Here is a 17,934-nt window from a genome sequence, read left to right on the forward strand (position 1 = left end):
ATTCTTAAAAAGAAAATGAATGCAGCCTTCACATCTACGAAATGGTAAGCTGCCAAAAAATAAATGTTTGCTTTTGGGTTTAATACCACTTTAATTCTGGGTTGTCTGCATTATTAGTTCACTCAGTCTGCTATAGTTTTTAATCAAAGGCATGTGGACAAAATAGGGGATTACTGAAGCTCACTTTATCTAAACACTTTCAGATTGCTCAGTGAAAGTTTCATTCATCTCTAGCTGTTGAATAGGTTGTGTAAGAAGTTCATGTGTAAGATTCCAAGTTACTTTTATTTCTCTACTAATACTTTTTTCCAGAGCGTATTTTGATTCCAAATTAACGCTTTGTTTTGTATGTCTATTAGGTTCAACAATTGTGATGACTAGATCTGCACTTTAGTCCAAAATTACCCACTGGAACCTCCATATAACGATTAATCAGAATCAAGAGCGTGGAAATCTGATGTCATGCATTACAATTTAATCTAATATCCACATGCTACTACTACTAGATGAAATCTTTCAGTAGCTGACTTGAAGAGATTTTTTGAAAAATGGGAGAAACATTTATTTAAAGAGCAAAGTCACTTGAACTCCATGTGTCTATATAGCATTAAAGTAAGCTAGCACTGAAGACCAAGTGAATCAAAATGGACTCTGGAGACACCCTGTTAGGGCAAGAATCTACCTCAACATGTGGAGAATCTGACATAGTACCAAACAGATGGTGTCAAGAGAATCCAGCTGTAGTTACAATGAGCATTTATGATAGTCAAGAAGGAGAAAGGCAGCCAAAGGTTAACCATGAGCATCTCTCAAACCCAGCATCAGTACAATATTTTAGTTCCTTAAAAACAGGAGCACAAAATGAAGCCACACAGCAGATGCAAGAAAAGCAATTTACGCAAAAACGCCCGGGTTCTTACACTCATCGGCATTCACTCTCATTTCCACAACATACTCTCCATCAACAGAGGTTGGTGCATAGCACAAAGCCTCACCAGAGTCTGGAAGGACATGCTTACCCTTATAGTCACTTGCCTGTTGCTCCAGAGGATTTATTCCTTCGAATGCATGGACACAGTGCTGCATTCTCCAGAAAAAAGTTTTCAGCACTTGCCTCATTCAGCCAGTATTCACAAAAATCTACTGAGCAATCAGAAGACATCCATAAAAAGGAGCAAAAGCCCAAAAAACCTGGCAAGTATATATGTCCGTATTGTACACGGGCTTGTGCCAAACCAAGTGTGCTGAAAAAACATATACGATCTCATACTGGCGAGCGCCCCTATCCCTGTGTACCATGTGGTTTTTCCTTCAAAACAAAAAGCAATTTGTATAAGCACAGGAAGTCCCATGCACATGCTATAAAAGCTGGATTAGTTCCTTTTGCGGACTCTGCTATGTCCAAACTAGATTTAGAATCATCTTGTATTGATGTAGAAACAGAAATACATTCTGACGGGGAGCAGAGTACAGACACTGATGAAGAGACATTGTTACTAGTAGAAGACTCTGAAAACTCCATTTCCCAGATTCCATTGGATCTGGCTGTCAAAAGTGGGGAACTTTTAGATCCAGGTTTTCACACATCAGAAGAATCTTTAAGTGGCTCAATGAAAGTGCCAATACTGATAATCCCTAAAAGTGGAATTAGTTTATCCAGTGAAAACCCTCATTTTATAACACCTGAATTAATGCACAACCCATCAATAAGCGGAAAAATGAATGAACCACATACCGCTAAACAAAAACTTGCACTAAAGATTACAGAAAAAAAAGGGCATGATTCAGAGAAGTCTTTAAATCTTTTAAGTCCTCACAGTAAAGGAAGCACAGACTCTGGTTATTTTTCACGATCAGAAAGTGCAGATCAGAATATAAGTCCTCCAAATACTAATGCAACTTCTTATGAAGAAATCATTTTTGGCAAGTATTGTAGACTAAGCCCCAGGTCTTCAATGCAAAGTCAGGAAGCCAGTCTGTCAGTTGGTAACACTAGTGTGATGGAGGAGCATATCTCACAGTATATATCAAAAAGAGAAGAGCTTTTGGATCACAGCAAGTTGAAGACTATGAAGTCAAGATTAACTGGCATCCGTGTTTCTGAACTGCAGAAATCACAGCTCATTACAGAGTCTCTTGAAAGTGAATCTAAACTGTATCCAGACATACACCAGGGCCAAACAGCAGTCTTTTTGGAAACTCCCAGTGATGTATCGCCACTTATAAGAAGTAACTCAATGCCAACCTCCTCTGGAGTAAGTTTAAGTATTCCACCATCTATAAGGGGCAGTCACTCATTTGATGAGCGAATGACAGGTTCTGATGATGTATTTTATCCAGGTACAACAGGCATCCCACATCAAAGACTACTGAGGAGGCAAGCTGCATTTGAATTGCCGCTGGTCTTGGAGGGCCATTCTGATTTAGATCCATATGTCAGAATGCCTAAAAATGCACCTTCTGGCTACAGCAGAAAAGCTCTACATGAAAAAACTGTTTCCTCAAAAGAGAAGAAAATGTCATCAATGTATGAATATAGTGTCTCAGGAATTCATCCAAAAAGATGGGATGAATATGAAGCCCACAAACTGGGATATAGAGATGTTCAGCACATAGGTGGAATGAAGCCAGGAGTTGAATACTTTATAGATGCAATGACACCTTTACAGTCTCGAGTTGGAACAATGATTGAAAACAGAAAGCGCAGAAAGGAGAAAAGTGTTGGAGACGAGGAAGATATCTCTGCTCCTTCAGATGCAGTGAACAGTTCAGCAGGTAGTCCTGCCAACATAGACTTTGATACAAAAACACAAGTCCAGGAACCTGGCAGGGCTAGCTTTTCTATTTCAGGGCAAGAGTATGTTTACAGTGGGCCTCAAGACATTAGTCGATCACATCAACAGATGGGAAGTCCTGTACCTATATTAGACGAGTCTTCTTCAGACACTGATAAAATTATAGATATAACGAGTAGAAAGCCTCCTGGAAATGTTATATCTGTAATTCAACACACTAACTCTTTGAGCAGACCCAACTCTTTTGAAAGGTCTGAATCTACAGAACTGCTTGCTAGCCAGTCAGCCTGCTCACCATCAGAAACATGTGACAGTGGGAACACAATGTCCTCTATGAGTCCAGATTGGACACAGGCATCAGATGTCTCAGAATCTCCAGGAAGACCATCTCCATCGCAACACTCACAGCAGTCTTCATATCACATGCCACCCAAATTGGTTCGCCAACATAATATTACAGTGCCGGAGATTCGTGTTACAGAGGAACCTGATAAACCTGATAAAGAACCAGAAATTCCTGTTAAAGAGCCTGAAAAACCCCCAGAGGAATTTCAGTGGCCTCAAAGAAGTGAAACCCTTTCACAACTCCCTGCAGAGAAACTGCCACCAAAAAAGAAACGTCTTCGGTTGGCAGACATGGAAAACTCATCTGGAGAATCCAGTTTTGAGTCCACTGGAACAAGTCTGTCCCGCAGTCCAAGTCAGGAGAGCAATTTATCCCACAGTTCAAGTTTTTCAATGTCTTTTGACAGGGATGATATAATCAAATCAGCTGTATCAGCTAAACAGGATGAAATTGGAAGGCCTCCAGAGTTTTTAACTGTTCCTCCTGGAGCCTATTCTCTATCAGTACCAGGTCACCACCATCAGAAAGAAATGAGACGCTCCTCTTCTGAACAGATTCCATGTCCTAGCCTTACTGAGATACCTGAAATTCGAAGCAAATCTTTTGACTATGGAAACCTAACTCATGCCTCTGGGTCTGGTGCTATCACTACAACTCTCTCTCCAGCCCGTGAAAGGAAAAAGTGCTTTCTTGTTCGTCAAGCTTCTTTTAGTGGCTTTCCTGAAAACTCCCAGGCAGAGCAAGAACAAACTGGAAGCCAAGAACAATGTGATCCACTGCATAACAGTCGGAGGTCTTCACAGGTTGCTTGGCAGCTTTCTCCTTCATCTTCTACAAACTCTGATGAGGCTGGAAATGTAGATGTTGGTACTTCTCCACTACCTGCATGTACCTCATCTCTGTATTCTCAGCAGTCTGTTTCTAGCTATGATACGTTAAGAAGTCCTTTAGGACTGCAGTCATCCTATATTCCCAAGAGACTTTTGACAGACCAACAACATTCATTTCCACATCATGAGAAAGTTTTATATCCACCAATTCATAGTACCTTTCAGTTACCTTATTCTTCTGTATGCATGGCTCAAGTACCAGCACCTCATCCACTTTTGTGGCCGTCTTGCATCGATCCTTTGCAAAGACACTTCCAGCACCATTTGCAAAACTTGCAAAAAACTTATTTCAAGTCACCAAGCCAGTCAGAACTACACTCTTCCTATTATCTTGATACTGCCCAAGATCATACTGGATGCAAGCCTTATAATTATTTGCATACCATGGAAAAAAGCTGTCAGCCATATTTAGAATCCGGCTCATCTTTATCATCCTCATCATCATCATCGTCCAAAAAGTCTAAACACATTCTTTCAAAACTACAGAGAGATCACAGTGGTGGATCAAGTGATTCTTCCACTGACCAACAAATTTCTATCTCTCCTAGTGTTGGGCCTCTTCAGCCTTTGTCAGGGCCCATAGTTCCAGTTAGAATTCAGACACACGTGCCATCCTATGGGAGTGTTATGTACACTAGCATTTCACAAATTATTGTTACACATTCACAAACCAATAGCTCATCAATTGTTATATGCAAAGTGGATGGAAGCACATCACAGAAGATAATGGCAACAAATGCATCCATGAGAGGTTTGGGATTTAACATAGCCCAAATGTTAGCTCCTTGTGGAGAACTGGAACAGTATCCTATATGGAAAGTGCCACAGACATCACCACTTGGCATAGAATCTACAATACCGTTATGTTTGGTATCTACTTCTGACAGTGCATCTACTTTTGGAGGTGGCAAAAGGATGCTTTCTCCTGCCAGTAGTTTAGAACTGTTTATGGAAACAAAGCAGCAAAAGCGTGTTAAAGAAGAAAGAATGTATGGACAAATTGTTAAAGAACTAAGTGCAGTTGAACTTAGTAATTCTGACATAAAGAAAAATTTGTCACGAACCTCAAAACCTCAGTTAGTGAGACAGGGTCGCACAAAAGAGCAAAAAGATATTCTTTCTTCTGCTCAGACTCCACCACCATCATTATCAAATTCTCCTCTTAACATTTCATCTAGTACAGAGAAGGAGTTGTCTGTGTCCAAAATTAGTGACACCACTGAAGGACGAATGTCACCGGATGAATTTTATGATGAAGATGCTGCATCTGATATGAGCTTAAGCCCTCCCAGGACATCCTGTGAAACTCTTGAGGATGAACCTCCTAACAACAAAAAGTTGGGTGTAGGAATTTTAACACAGATGTCAGAAAGTTCAGGGTCAAAAGATGGGACTGCAAGTATACTTGTTAAAGATGGATCTGAAATACAACAAATACTCCAGTTTCCCAGCTTGCGGACTACTACTACTGTCAGCTGGTGTTTTCTTAATTATGCCAAACCCAGTCATACAGAACAGGAATCACTGTCCTCTGTGTATGCTTCATGGTGCATTAGTTCCTGCAATCCAAACCCTTCAGGGCTTAGCACAAGAACATCTCTAGCACTTCTGAGATCTAAGCAAAAGAGTACATTATCAATGTACACCACAGCTACTATGCATAGATCTGGAGCTGGAAAATTAACTTCTTCAAGAGGATGGAAACTTCAGTTTGCACAGGTAATGCTGCAATTCAGTATTATGATTTGATGATATTATGATTTTTAATATGCTGTATGAGAATATACAACAAAATGATTTGCTAATACTTTAATTGTATAGTAATTACCGCATGTTAAACAAGCAATACAATGATAATTTCAGTTTCTGGAAATTAATTATGGCAATAAACCTGAGGCTGTCTAGTGAAAGATAGCCTGAGGTATATTGCCATAATTCGTGTTTTACTATACTACCAACATTTATTAGGATTGCCCAGGTACTCTGAAATATAGTGTTTGTATACTTAACCTTGTATCCAATGAACCATTGTGCATTAACTCATGTAACTTTCTCCCTGGTTAAGGAATTCTCCAACAGTGCTAGAATGTAAAACAAAGCCATTTTAAAATACAATTCTATATTTTATTCAGCTTCTTGGGCAGTCAGTGCTAGACATAGTGCAAGGAACAATTTATATTTTAGCTTTGCATATAGGAACACCGATCGGTCTCCTCCCCTTGTCAATCCCCTCCCCCCACAGTTAGAATCACTCCCTAGGTAACACATTTAACCCCTTGATCCCCCCTAGTGTTAACTCCTTCCCTGCCAATGGCATTTATACAGTAATCAGTGAATATTTATAGCACTGATCGCTGTATGAGTGTCACTGGTCCCAAAATAGTGTCAAAAGTGTCTGATGTTGCCGCCGCAATGTCACAGTCATGATAAAAATCGCGGATTGCCGGCATTACTAGTAAAAAAAAAAAAAATATATATATATATTTTTTTTTTATATATATATATATATAATAAAAATCCCCTATTTTATTAGTGCTATAACTTTTGCGCAAACCAATCAATATACGCTTATTGCATTTTTTTGTACCAAAAATATGTAGAAGAATAAATATCGGCCTAAACTGAGGAAAAAAATTGTTTTTTTTTTTAATTGGGATATTTACTATAGCAAAAAGTAAAAAATATTGTGTTTTTATCAAAATTATCACTCTTTTTTTGCTTATAGCGCAAAAACTAAAAATCGCAGAGGTGATCAAATACCACCAAAATGTAATTTGGATACAGTGTTGCATGACCGCACAATTGTCATTCAAAATATTACAGCGCTGAAATCTGAAAATTGACTTGAGCAGGAAGGGGGTGAAACTGCCCTGTACTGAAGTGGTTAAATAGCTGTTCCCTTTTCAGGATATAATATTGTTTCTTTAGGGTCTATTATATGGGGTTTTTCTTCTTTTCTGTACACCAGTTGTTTCATTGTTTTATTCCTCCTTAAATCAGATAATTATTTTCCAAGGCCATTGATATCAGTCTAATCAACCTTTATCTCATGTATCTGTCAATGGATGCTCTGACTAATGCTGGCCATAGATGAGTTTGTTTTTATTGTTCAACCAGTGGGTTGAATGAAAAAAAATTTCTTGATTCCCCCGCTCCACACATACGAGTTGGAAGGGGGAATCCCCCCCACTGCGTTATTCTATTCTGACAGCGGGGAGACTTCCATGCCATCACAATACACTGATCAGCCATGCCGACCAGAAAGGAAGGAATGGATTGGTAATTACCACCTCCACATTGTTAAAATCATCAGTGGGGATTAAGCTTCTTCACGTGATCAGCCATGACCTCCCTTCAACAAAATAAAGTGTCTCTATAGAACAGACCCTACAAATGCAATATTTAAGAACATAAAATAAATAGTAGGCCCCTTTCTTGCAGTCATTGATAAAAGGGTATCAATTTTTAGAGGCCAGTCAGTTCAAAAGTGAATACATTTCCACATCAAAGAATCACAGTTGAATAAATATTAACAAACCAGATATGGTCATTGTCTTGTTTTCATCTTAGTAGATACGAGTAAGTTTTTTGAGGACAGTAGAGGACCAAAACCTATATGGTAAGATTGCTTATCAATTGTAAGACTACATACTGTATGTAGTATATAGGGTAAGGTGTCCATGTAAAATCATGTATATTGATAAAACAAAAAGGCAACTAAAGGTTAGAATTAGAACATTTGAGAGGAATGCAGAAAAAGTTCCCTAACCCCCAAAGTGAAACATGTGGCCATGCGATAAAACAAAAAAAATGGAAAAGATAAAGAGTTAAGCCTCATACACACTACTAGTTTTTTCTTTCGTTCAACACAGCGGGTTGAACAAAAAAAAACTGACAGCTCAGGTCGGAGCTGCTGTACTAACAATCCCATGTTAGTACAGCAATCTCCCCTGCTGAGCTATTGTGTTCTGAAAGGGGAACAGCCCCCCGCCAGAACATTCCGGTCAGTCCTCTCAGCTATTGGCCAGCTTCTGTCGGATTGGCTGCCGTACACACGGGCCAAATGCCGGCTGACGCTCAGCCTGTGTGTACTAGACTTTATTGGAATTTTGGGACCACTGGAATACAAAGACAGTTCCTGTGTTTGATGTCAGTTGACAGAAATATGTGATAACAGGTCACTTGACTGATTTCAATGGCCTTTTGTGTGGTGAAACTGATTAAATGAGTAAGTGTGGAACCACGCTCCTAATGGAACAAGTGATGTTCAGCAAATAGGAAAAGACCTATATAAAGATACATTAACTACAGCTTGAAAGGTTCAATGTAATGATAAAGTGTGTTTCAATGGACCCTAAAGACATATGAATAGTCTATTTATTGCAAGTTGTGGTAGATATGGAAAAGCTCTCTATAAGAGTCCATTGTGAACATTTAAAGCTATGAATTTTCACTGTTTGAGGCACTAGATGACTCCACGATTGGGGGAGAAAGCTCATATGGTGTTGAAATAAATATGAAGGATTGACATACATTAGTGGATTCACAGGAGTGATACGCTCTATAATAATCACCAGAAACAATTAAAGCCGACAAAGGAATGAACTGATTGCACTTCATTGCCCTCTTGTGGGGTGTAGATACAAATTCAGTATACATATAAAGACACTATATGATATCCTGAGAAGGGAGATGCCATTTAAAGATGTTCAGTATATACCACAAAGAGGAAGGAGATAGATAAGTGTCAACGCCAAGGTAGAGAATTGGTTTCTAATGATTTTATTACACCTTGGTGTTGTCTTGGTGTTGGATCTTTGACACTTGTATAGTTTATAGTATAGAGAGAACTTTAGGTGTATTTAAATTCATACCCATTTTAAAATATAAATAAAGATTCAAATGTGTACTTGTTTGCTTCCTGCCTTTTTCCCTTTTTAATAAATGCGCTTAATTTGGTGGATGTAATTACCCACCTAATTTATAGTAAACAATAAATCAACATAAAATACCGCGCTGTGGGCACATAAATAAAACTAAAGAAAAAAGAAGCCACTAAAAGTGAGACACACACATAAGATAAATAGAAAAAATGTAGCAGCGCTAAATGAAAACCAAAAAAACTGAACATGATAAACAATATTAAACCAGTATCAGTAAATATAATACCATCCAGAAAACATTAATAAGTGAATATAGGAGGTAAGAGTCCAAGATGTAAATCCAAAATGAAATTAATCAATTAAAGAATAAATATAAAATGTCTATAATATAAGGTAGAACCTTTATGAGAGCCTGTGAACTGATCATAATGCCTATTTGTGCTGCTAGTGTGGATTTTTGAATATTACATCTAGGGAATAGTTCTGCATGATGACGAGACAGATATAATTGGAGATCATAGAACAACTTTATTTTTATGTCCTAGATGAAACCAGAGCCGCCCCTCCTTGTTAACAGTAAATTTGAAAAGAAGACTGCTGGAAATAGCAAAGAAAGGACAAAAGGAGAAAGTCATGGAGAGAAAGATATTTCAGCTAAACAAACAGAACCAATGCGGATTAAAATATTTGAAGGAGGGTAAGATAACATACAATAATTTATATGCAAGTAGAAGTAATATTGCACAATACAGCAATTTTCATTGTCTGAGTAATCCGGCCATAAATAGTAGTCTCAATAGTTCCTTGTATTTTAACAAGAAAGGCAAATTGAGTTGTTACAGTTCTTAAGAAAAATATCTCTAGTTCAGATTTGATGTCTGATGGGATGCAAACAGGAACTCTGGTTTGGAGTATAAAAATGTATACTTTGGTAAGCATTGCAATTCCTTGTGGACAAAAACTTCTACCGGTTTAGAAGAAAAGCTTATTTAAACTGGAATTCCAGGTTTCCACCTGCCTCCTTCCCTCTACCCCACTAAAGCCCCTCTGTATTTCATGAAGCCTCTATGCATACCTTTTTTTGACTTTGTGTTCTTGACAGTCTAGTGACATTACTGCACCCTCTTCTTCCCCCGGCAGTAGCAGGGTGGGAACGGGCATTGTTTATTGTAATGTAAGGATGGGTGAGTGTCACTCAAAACCTAAAGGGGTTTGTGTGTAAATGACAGGCTGAGCTCATAGGAAATGGGCAGAGAGACATTTTATCACTTTGCCCTAAAGAAAATCTGATGTAAGACCAAGGAAGAAGCCAGGGACAATGCTGGAGCATGAAGAGGGTAGGTAGAAATTTGTATTTTTTTTTTAATACAGAAAGGAGGGGGTGAAAAATAGAAAAGAAAAAAGATCCTGGAGTTCCACTTTAATTCTTTGTACAACAGCATATAACTGGTTGTAAGCAATTGCTGTTCTGCTCTAAGGTCATGTTCAGTTACATTTGCCATGCAAAAGTGTGACTTCTCTTTATTAGGATCTCATAAACAAGTGTTTTGCATATGATAATGTGCAGTATAGTGTTATATCTTGTGTGGTGTGCTGCAATGCTTCCCATAATTTACTGAACGGCCATATAGTTAAACAGCATTTCCCTAATAGGATACATGGATTCCTCCCAACACCTATCTTATATCCTAGATTTCAGTACACCAACTTGTTTTGAGCCAGTCACAATCAATGTATTAGCACACTATGTAAAAACTGCAATACAAAAACTCTGCTAGTAATACAGTATATACAGTAATTGTTAAATAAATGACAGTAACCTCTTGCTTCATACTTGTGAAAAGGTTATAATGCAGCAGGTGCTCAGATAGCATCTATTTTGAGATTGAAGCAGTTAAAGCAGAAATAAAATCATAAATATCCACCGCATGCACAGCCCAGTGTACATTCCACAGTGGATTGAGACTACTCCGGTAAGTGTACTTTATTGCAAAAGAGACATTGCATGTCTCTTCTGCAGTAAAATACCTGCCTGTTCACAATAGTTTTTATTTTTTACATATAGGTCCACTTTAAGGTTTTTCATCTTTTAGCATCTTTTTTTTTTTTTTAGTGTGGTGAGTCAACATTTCTGTCAGGTTATTTTTTTTATTTATTTTTTTGACCTTATTAGAGAGATTCCCCTTCACCTCCTGTCATTATGACACCTATACAGGCAGTCTCCGAGTTACGAATACAATAAGGACTGTAGGGTTGTTCGTAAGTGGAATTTGTTTGTAAGTCAGAACACTGCATTTGTAAGTGTAACTTTCGGTCAGAACACTACATTTGTAAGTGGAACTTCCGTCTGTGCATGGATGTGGGACGTTCCGGGCGCATGTTATGTTATCTGGGGCTCTTCTGGCCATGCAGTACATGTAGTACTGCAGTGTGGGATGTGTCCGGAAGTGCTCGGAGGTATCCAGGACCAGCGTGGAGGACAAGTGGCTGGCATTTGACGCTGTTCGTAAGTAGGAGTCGTTCGTAACTCAGGAGTTTGTAACTCGGGGACTGCCTATATAAGAAATGTGTTTAGAGGCAATGAAAACAATGAAAACCTGATAGAAGCTTTATCCCCTCCATGCTCTATTCACAAAAAAATAAAACTTATTGACTGGAGTTAGGCTTTATTATAATATTGATATAGTTTGGTAACCATGTCAATCTTGAACTATCAACCTTACAATAAATAAAATTAGATTTTTTTTTCTAAATACACAGGTCTCTTATTGCTTGCTAGTCAAAGAGAAAATGAAATAAGTTTTTTTTTGATCGTTCCTAACCTCTACCCTTTTGCCCAACTATTACCCAACACTGGCTTCATAGTTGTGGGATGGTTAGGCAGAATTAGTCATGACCTTCCTTTGAGCCCCCCACACTGATGACAGTACTGTTGCAGCTAAATTTCCAGCTATCTGTAGCATAATGTAATGTCTGGCTGTTTTTCAAGTTTTAGTTATAATTTCCCCGAATACACACATGCAAAAACAGTGCTATCCACCCCTCTCCAAATGGCCCCAACCACTGCACTTTCCCAGTACTCAGGCTCTCAGGGGCTCTCTTAGAGCTGGATACCAGATAAATTAAAAAATGCACCAAATCATTTGGCAGGTGGGTTGGTTCACATATGTGTATGCATATGTGTACTGTATATAACGGTGTATTTAGCTTTTTGCCTAAAATCCAGCTTTAATGGTCCATGCAAGCTTCTAAGCTTAAAGGGCATTTATTGTGTCACTTTACCTATTTTTTTTTAAAGAGAGATCTACTTTAAGCATGGATTTACAATGTCTATTGGCATGGACAATGTGCAAAAAATTGATTTTGTGCTTTGATGTTTTAAATTATTACGGGGTTCAAGAATTAAAACGTTACATACTTTTAAACCAGTGGCATTTTTTGTGAAGCTCCTTCTTCAAATGTATTTACCGTATTTATTGCTTAAATGCTGTGGAACCCAGGTGCACAGAGGGCCCAACACTGACTACTCAGCAATTTAGGCAGGTAGTAATAGCAAATATTAATGTATATTTGAACCATTTGAACAAAAAATAGTGTTCTGTGTCCCTAGAGACATTGCTAAAGTTAGACTAGGATTATTTAATGGATTTGCTATTGGGCCTTGTTACACATAGTTAGTGAGTAACAATGCAGTGTTTCCCCATTATAGTGGTTATACAGATGTAATGATGCTGCAGTTTTCTTGCATTTAATGAGAAACAGATGTTAGTAATGCACATGTGCAAAAGTTTTCTTTGACCTCTCATAGTAAGGGTACATACATGCAGGTGTATTTACACCTGTAGATAGCTTATCTGTTTACTATGCTATGCTATGTACAGAAACTATATTTAACTGTATTTTATTTTATGCACATCTTTCGTCCTGGGTAGAGGTCTACAGATGGTGGAGAAGGAAAATAGGTCAAAATGTAGTCAGTTTCTGCATTTAGTATGCTCATCAGATGGTCATAACAAACAGTATTTTACAGTTTGTTGTTTTGTGTGACTGCTTATGCTAATATGTCATGACTTATATATAGATAGTCATCATGGAGTTGATTTACTTAAACTGGAGCACTCAGAATCTGGTGCAGCTGTGCATGGTAGCCAATCAGCTTCTAACTTCAGCTTGTTCAATTAAGCCTTGGCAATAAAACCTGGAAGCTGATTGGTTTCTATGCAGAGTTGCACCAGATTTTAAACTCTTCAGTTTTAGTAAATAACCCCAAGTGATTGTTGGTAGTGTGGCCCTGCAAGTATATCAAGTGATGCTGACCATACATGTTACCAACATGTAATACAAGGGCCTACCTGATTAGATACAAATTGAATGGATTGTTTAGGTAGGTGTAAGGACCTACCTAAACAATCCATTCAGTTTGTATCTAATCAGGTAGGCCCTTGTATTACATAGTTTTAATACACCTCTAAAGAGATTAACATAAGATTGTACATAACCAGCTATTCCTTTATCCTAGTTAACCCATTAAGTCTTATTTATTTTGTTTATGTTCAGGCATGTTGGGTTTTCCCATTATGTGTTTTATTCTTTCTACAGAGTGGATATTCTCATATACCCTAATTGTTCTCCATCAAAACTATCAGTGGGTATAGAGAAGTATGCTTAATGTATCATAATTGCTGCATTCTGCATGTGCATGTAGAAATGTCAGTGGATACATAGCCTTAAAATGTGTTTTCATCAAATAGTATCATATTTTAATTATTTATTAATTCTTCCCAGTTTTCTTCAGTCAAATGTCCATTGTTTTCCATGAGGTACATAGGGGGTTGATATAGTAAAGAAACACATACTGTTCCCTGAACAAAATGAACATTCACTGAGCTTAGATAACATCCCTGGCGGTATTCCCGAGTCTGGCTCGAGGTGGATTTTCAGTACCAAAAGCGGTAACCTTGAAACCAGACTCGGGATCGCATCGCAGGCTCCATGTAGAGGTTACTTACCTTGTCCCCTGGATCCTGCGATGTCTCCCCGCTGTGACCTGCGAGCCGCCGTGTCTCGATCTATCACAGTGCCGAGCTCCGTTCCCTGCGAGCGTTGCGATGCACGGGGATGGAGTTCGGCGCCAAATTCAAAAAGTAAAACACACAGTATAGATGCAGTACACTGTAATCTTACAGATTACAGTACTGTATCAAATAATTACACATCCCCTTTGTCCCTAGCAGTCTGTCCAGTGTCCTGCATGCAGTTTTATATTATAAAAACTGTTCTTTCTGCCTGGAAACTGGAGATTGTCCATAGCAACCAAAACCGTCCCTTTACATCAAAAGTGGTTTTAGACCAGCTAGAAAACAGCGATAATAAATTAGAATCACTCGCAGAATTGAGTGATAGTGATTTGTGGGGAGATCCGTCATCAAACACTGAAAAGTAATGACAGTGACAATTCTGCAACTGAGCAAATTTCAGTGTTTTTAATTTGATTACATTATTGAATATTTTTTATTATTATTATATTATTATTTGGTATAATTATTTAGAGTTATTTATTATATTATAATTTATGATTTCGTTTTTCAAACTTTATCATACCTGGGATATCTACTAGACTCTGGTTTGGACAGATTTAGGTGAATTATTCCAAAGAATTACAGGCCTACAATATAAAACGCCAAATTTCCATGCAAAATAATTGTACCGCTTTCAGCACCTAAAATCTGAAATAATCATACCGCCAGGGAGGTTAATAAGGTGACACTGTGTTCACATTTAATACCCTATTATGTGAAAAAAAAATGTTTGCTTGGACAATTAAAGTGAACCAGCCTTACAATATTTACTAAGCTCAGGGAACATTCCCTTTGCAAAGTACATATTCACTTTCTTATTGACCTGATTTTTTTAATGTGACTGAAGGCCTTGTAGACCCTTTGCTAGCAAAAGAATAGAAATGTGACCATTGAGGCCACCAAATTGCTATACAGTAAAACCTTTAAATGTGAGCATAATTTGTTCCGGAAACATGCTTGTAATTCAAAGCACTTGTATATCAAAGCGAATTTCCCCATAAGAAATAATGGAAACTCAAATGATTTGGTCCACAACCATTTATTCATAGGTCCTTCAGTTTATAGTCCAAATAAAAAGATTATAAAAATGGGTAATCAGAATATTAAGCCGCCCTTAATTCAAAACTACCCCCACTGCGCCAGTGAATAGAGCTTACAACAATCTGGAATGAGATCCAGTGAATGGCTCACTCGGTGTGTAATAAAATATATATAACTCCCTAAATAAAAAGTGAAAAAAGAGGAAAAAAGAGCTGCCCCTTTAAAAAACTATCAAACTAAAATGTTATCTGATCTCATATATCCTTTTTAATCCAACAAATCTTTTCCTAGATACATAAGAGCAAATAAGAGGCGCTCATATCCCTAGTGCTAGAAATCACATATGCTGTGATTCCCTCAAAAAAATGACAACATCTAAGTGTGCAAATTAATGCATAAACTTAATGGTGTTTAACAACTCTAATCAAACCATGCAAAAATACAACTAATGTGCACGTGAAAAAAGCTGTGACAACAGAATAATAAATAAATGGCTAAAAATCCCCAATTAGTGTGATTCACAAAATAAGTATTAATAAGTGCAAAACAAATTATAATTATATTACAAAAAACATTATTATTTTAAAGCATGAAAAATCAGTCCTTGAAAATCTTGTGACAAAAAATATATAACGTGATTTAATTTGTGACAAAAGAGTGTATGAAAATCGCACAAATCTTCTAAGGTGCAGTGATCTTGATAATGCTGAACTCCACGTGTCTTTCACCTCACCAACGTGAAACGTGAATCCACTCCCAAAGGAATCTCACTCACCAAATAATTTTGCCAGCACTCTCATGCACGGCAAAAAACGCTTAGTAACCACACTCCAGAGAAATCCAACACGCAGTATTCCACAGTATATAGAATCATTCCACATTTCCTGAAATATCAGTCTGGGAACTAACATTTCTGTGCAAAGACAAACACGAGCTATTCAAAGAAGTTTCACTGGTCCAGAGGTCCGACTGAGATCCTCTGTTAATGACAAAGCCATTTTTCAACTTGGCAAGACTCTGTATTAGCTCCCGTTTCTCTCTTTCTCCTGAACTGATCGCTTTTTTGATAGCTTTCATTTCATTCAGAATAGCTTGAGCTTCATCAAGTTTATAACCAACATGGTTTCCCGACATTTTCAGGTCAATCTGTCGAAGGGTTTGGTAGCCATTTTCCTTGTATTGTAGTTCTTGCTGCATATAGGCTACTTCTCTCTTCAGTTTGTTAACCCTGGACTTTGCAGTAGCAATTTCAGCTTTCAGAATTTCAGGATCATATTTTGAATTAGAAGAGGAACTTGAAGCCAAACTTGGCTGAGATCCAAGCTTATGTTTCCAGACATCGTGAAGCTGCCTATATTCCTGCTGGGCTAGTTCAAGCCTTTGCTGTTTGACTTGGTAAATCTCTTTTTGAGCATCCAGAGCTTCCTGAGCAAGCACTAGATAGTCCTTTAACATGCACTCCTGTTGTCCTCTCCATTGCACCCGAGGATCCTCTATCTGTGTGGTTTGATTGTTATGGTCAATGTAGAATACACCAACTTGAGTGTCATAGACTTCTTCCCATCCAAGTGGCAACTCATCACCAATACAGTCAGCAAAGGTTAATGGTTTTGTATACCTGTCCCTGGGGTCTATCCAGCTGGTAGTTTGATTGGTGTGATCGATGTAGTAGACCTTCCCATCTACATCTCTGGCTTCCTCCCAGCCCTGTGGTAGAGGTAATTCCTTCCTTAACATGTCCACAAAGGGTGATGTCCCCCATAAAGTAACCCTTTGTATCGGAGGAGTGAGAAGAGAAGAATCCCAGGAGATCGGAGGTGACAAGCCTACACACACCGTCCACCCTGGGAGGGAAGGGGGCCAAGTTTCCAGAGGTGATCGGAGGAGCTCTCCATGGCTGCCAGCTGGGCTCCTCCAGGCCGGGGAAGAGTTGGTGGAGTACACGTGCGATGATCGGGCTCTCCCCCTTCCCCGGTACGAAGCTCAGTGTGATCGTGTCGGATCGTCCATGTTCTTCCTTCGGATCGTGTGTGGCCGCTCTTCCCTCGGAGGGGGGTGACTCGTTGGTTAAAGGGGTCTTCCGGGGCGCTGATGTAATGGGGACGCTCCTTGCCTCTGCCCTTTGCTCTTCCCCTCGGTGCCTCTCAGCTGCTGGTTGGCTTTCCGCCTGGCGGAAAGCCAACCAGCAGCTGAGAGGCACCGAGGGGAAGAGCAAAGGGCAGAGGCAAGGAGCGTCCCCATTACATCAGCGCCCCGGAAGACCCCTTTAACCAACGAGTCACCCCCCTCCGAGGGAAGAGCGGCCACACACGATCCGAAGGAAGAACATGGACGATCCGACACGATCACACTGAGCTTCGTACCGGGGAAGGGGGAGAGCCCGATCATCGCACGTGTACTCCACCAACTCTTCCCCGGCCTGGAGGAGCCCAGCTGGCAGCCATGGAGAGCTCCTCCGATCACCTCTGGAAACTTGGCCCCCTTCCCTCCCAGGGTGGACGGTGTGTGTAGGCTTGTCACCTCCGATCTCCTGGGATTCTTCTCTTCTCACTCCTCCGATACAAAGGGTTACTTTATGGGGGACATCACCCTTTGTGGACATGTTAAGGAAGGAATTACCTCTACCACAGGGCTGGGAGGAAGCCAGAGATGTAGATGGGAAGGTCTACTACATCGATCACACCAATCAAACTACCAGCTGGATAGACCCCAGGGACAGGTATACAAAACCATTAACCTTTGCTGACTGTATTGGTGATGAGTTGCCACTTGGATGGGAAGAAGTCTATGACACTCAAGTTGGTGTATTCTACATTGACCATAACAATCAAACCACACAGATAGAGGATCCTCGGGTGCAATGGAGAGGACAACAGGAGTGCATGTTAAAGGACTATCTAG

At 39.2% G+C, this 17,934-nt stretch overlaps 1 protein-coding gene across 1 annotated transcript in view; it reads left to right on the forward strand.

Moving 5' to 3' along the window:
• The window catches only part of HIVEP2 (HIVEP zinc finger 2), a 267,444-nt gene that overhangs the window by 232,098 nt on the left and 17,412 nt on the right, over positions 1-17,934 (forward strand). Inside the window, exons 6-7 of the mRNA XM_073627427.1 lie at positions 360-5,750; positions 9,460-9,611. Of these exons, the coding sequence (XP_073483528.1) occupies positions 645-5,750; positions 9,460-9,611 (5,258 nt within the window). The 5' untranslated portion in view covers positions 360-644. The remainder of the gene's footprint in view (positions 1-359; positions 5,751-9,459; positions 9,612-17,934) is intronic.

Source organism: Aquarana catesbeiana, linkage group LG04, assembly GCF_042186555.1.
Source record: "Aquarana catesbeiana isolate 2022-GZ linkage group LG04, ASM4218655v1, whole genome shotgun sequence".
NCBI classification, from domain to species: domain Eukaryota; kingdom Metazoa; phylum Chordata; class Amphibia; order Anura; family Ranidae; genus Aquarana; species Aquarana catesbeiana.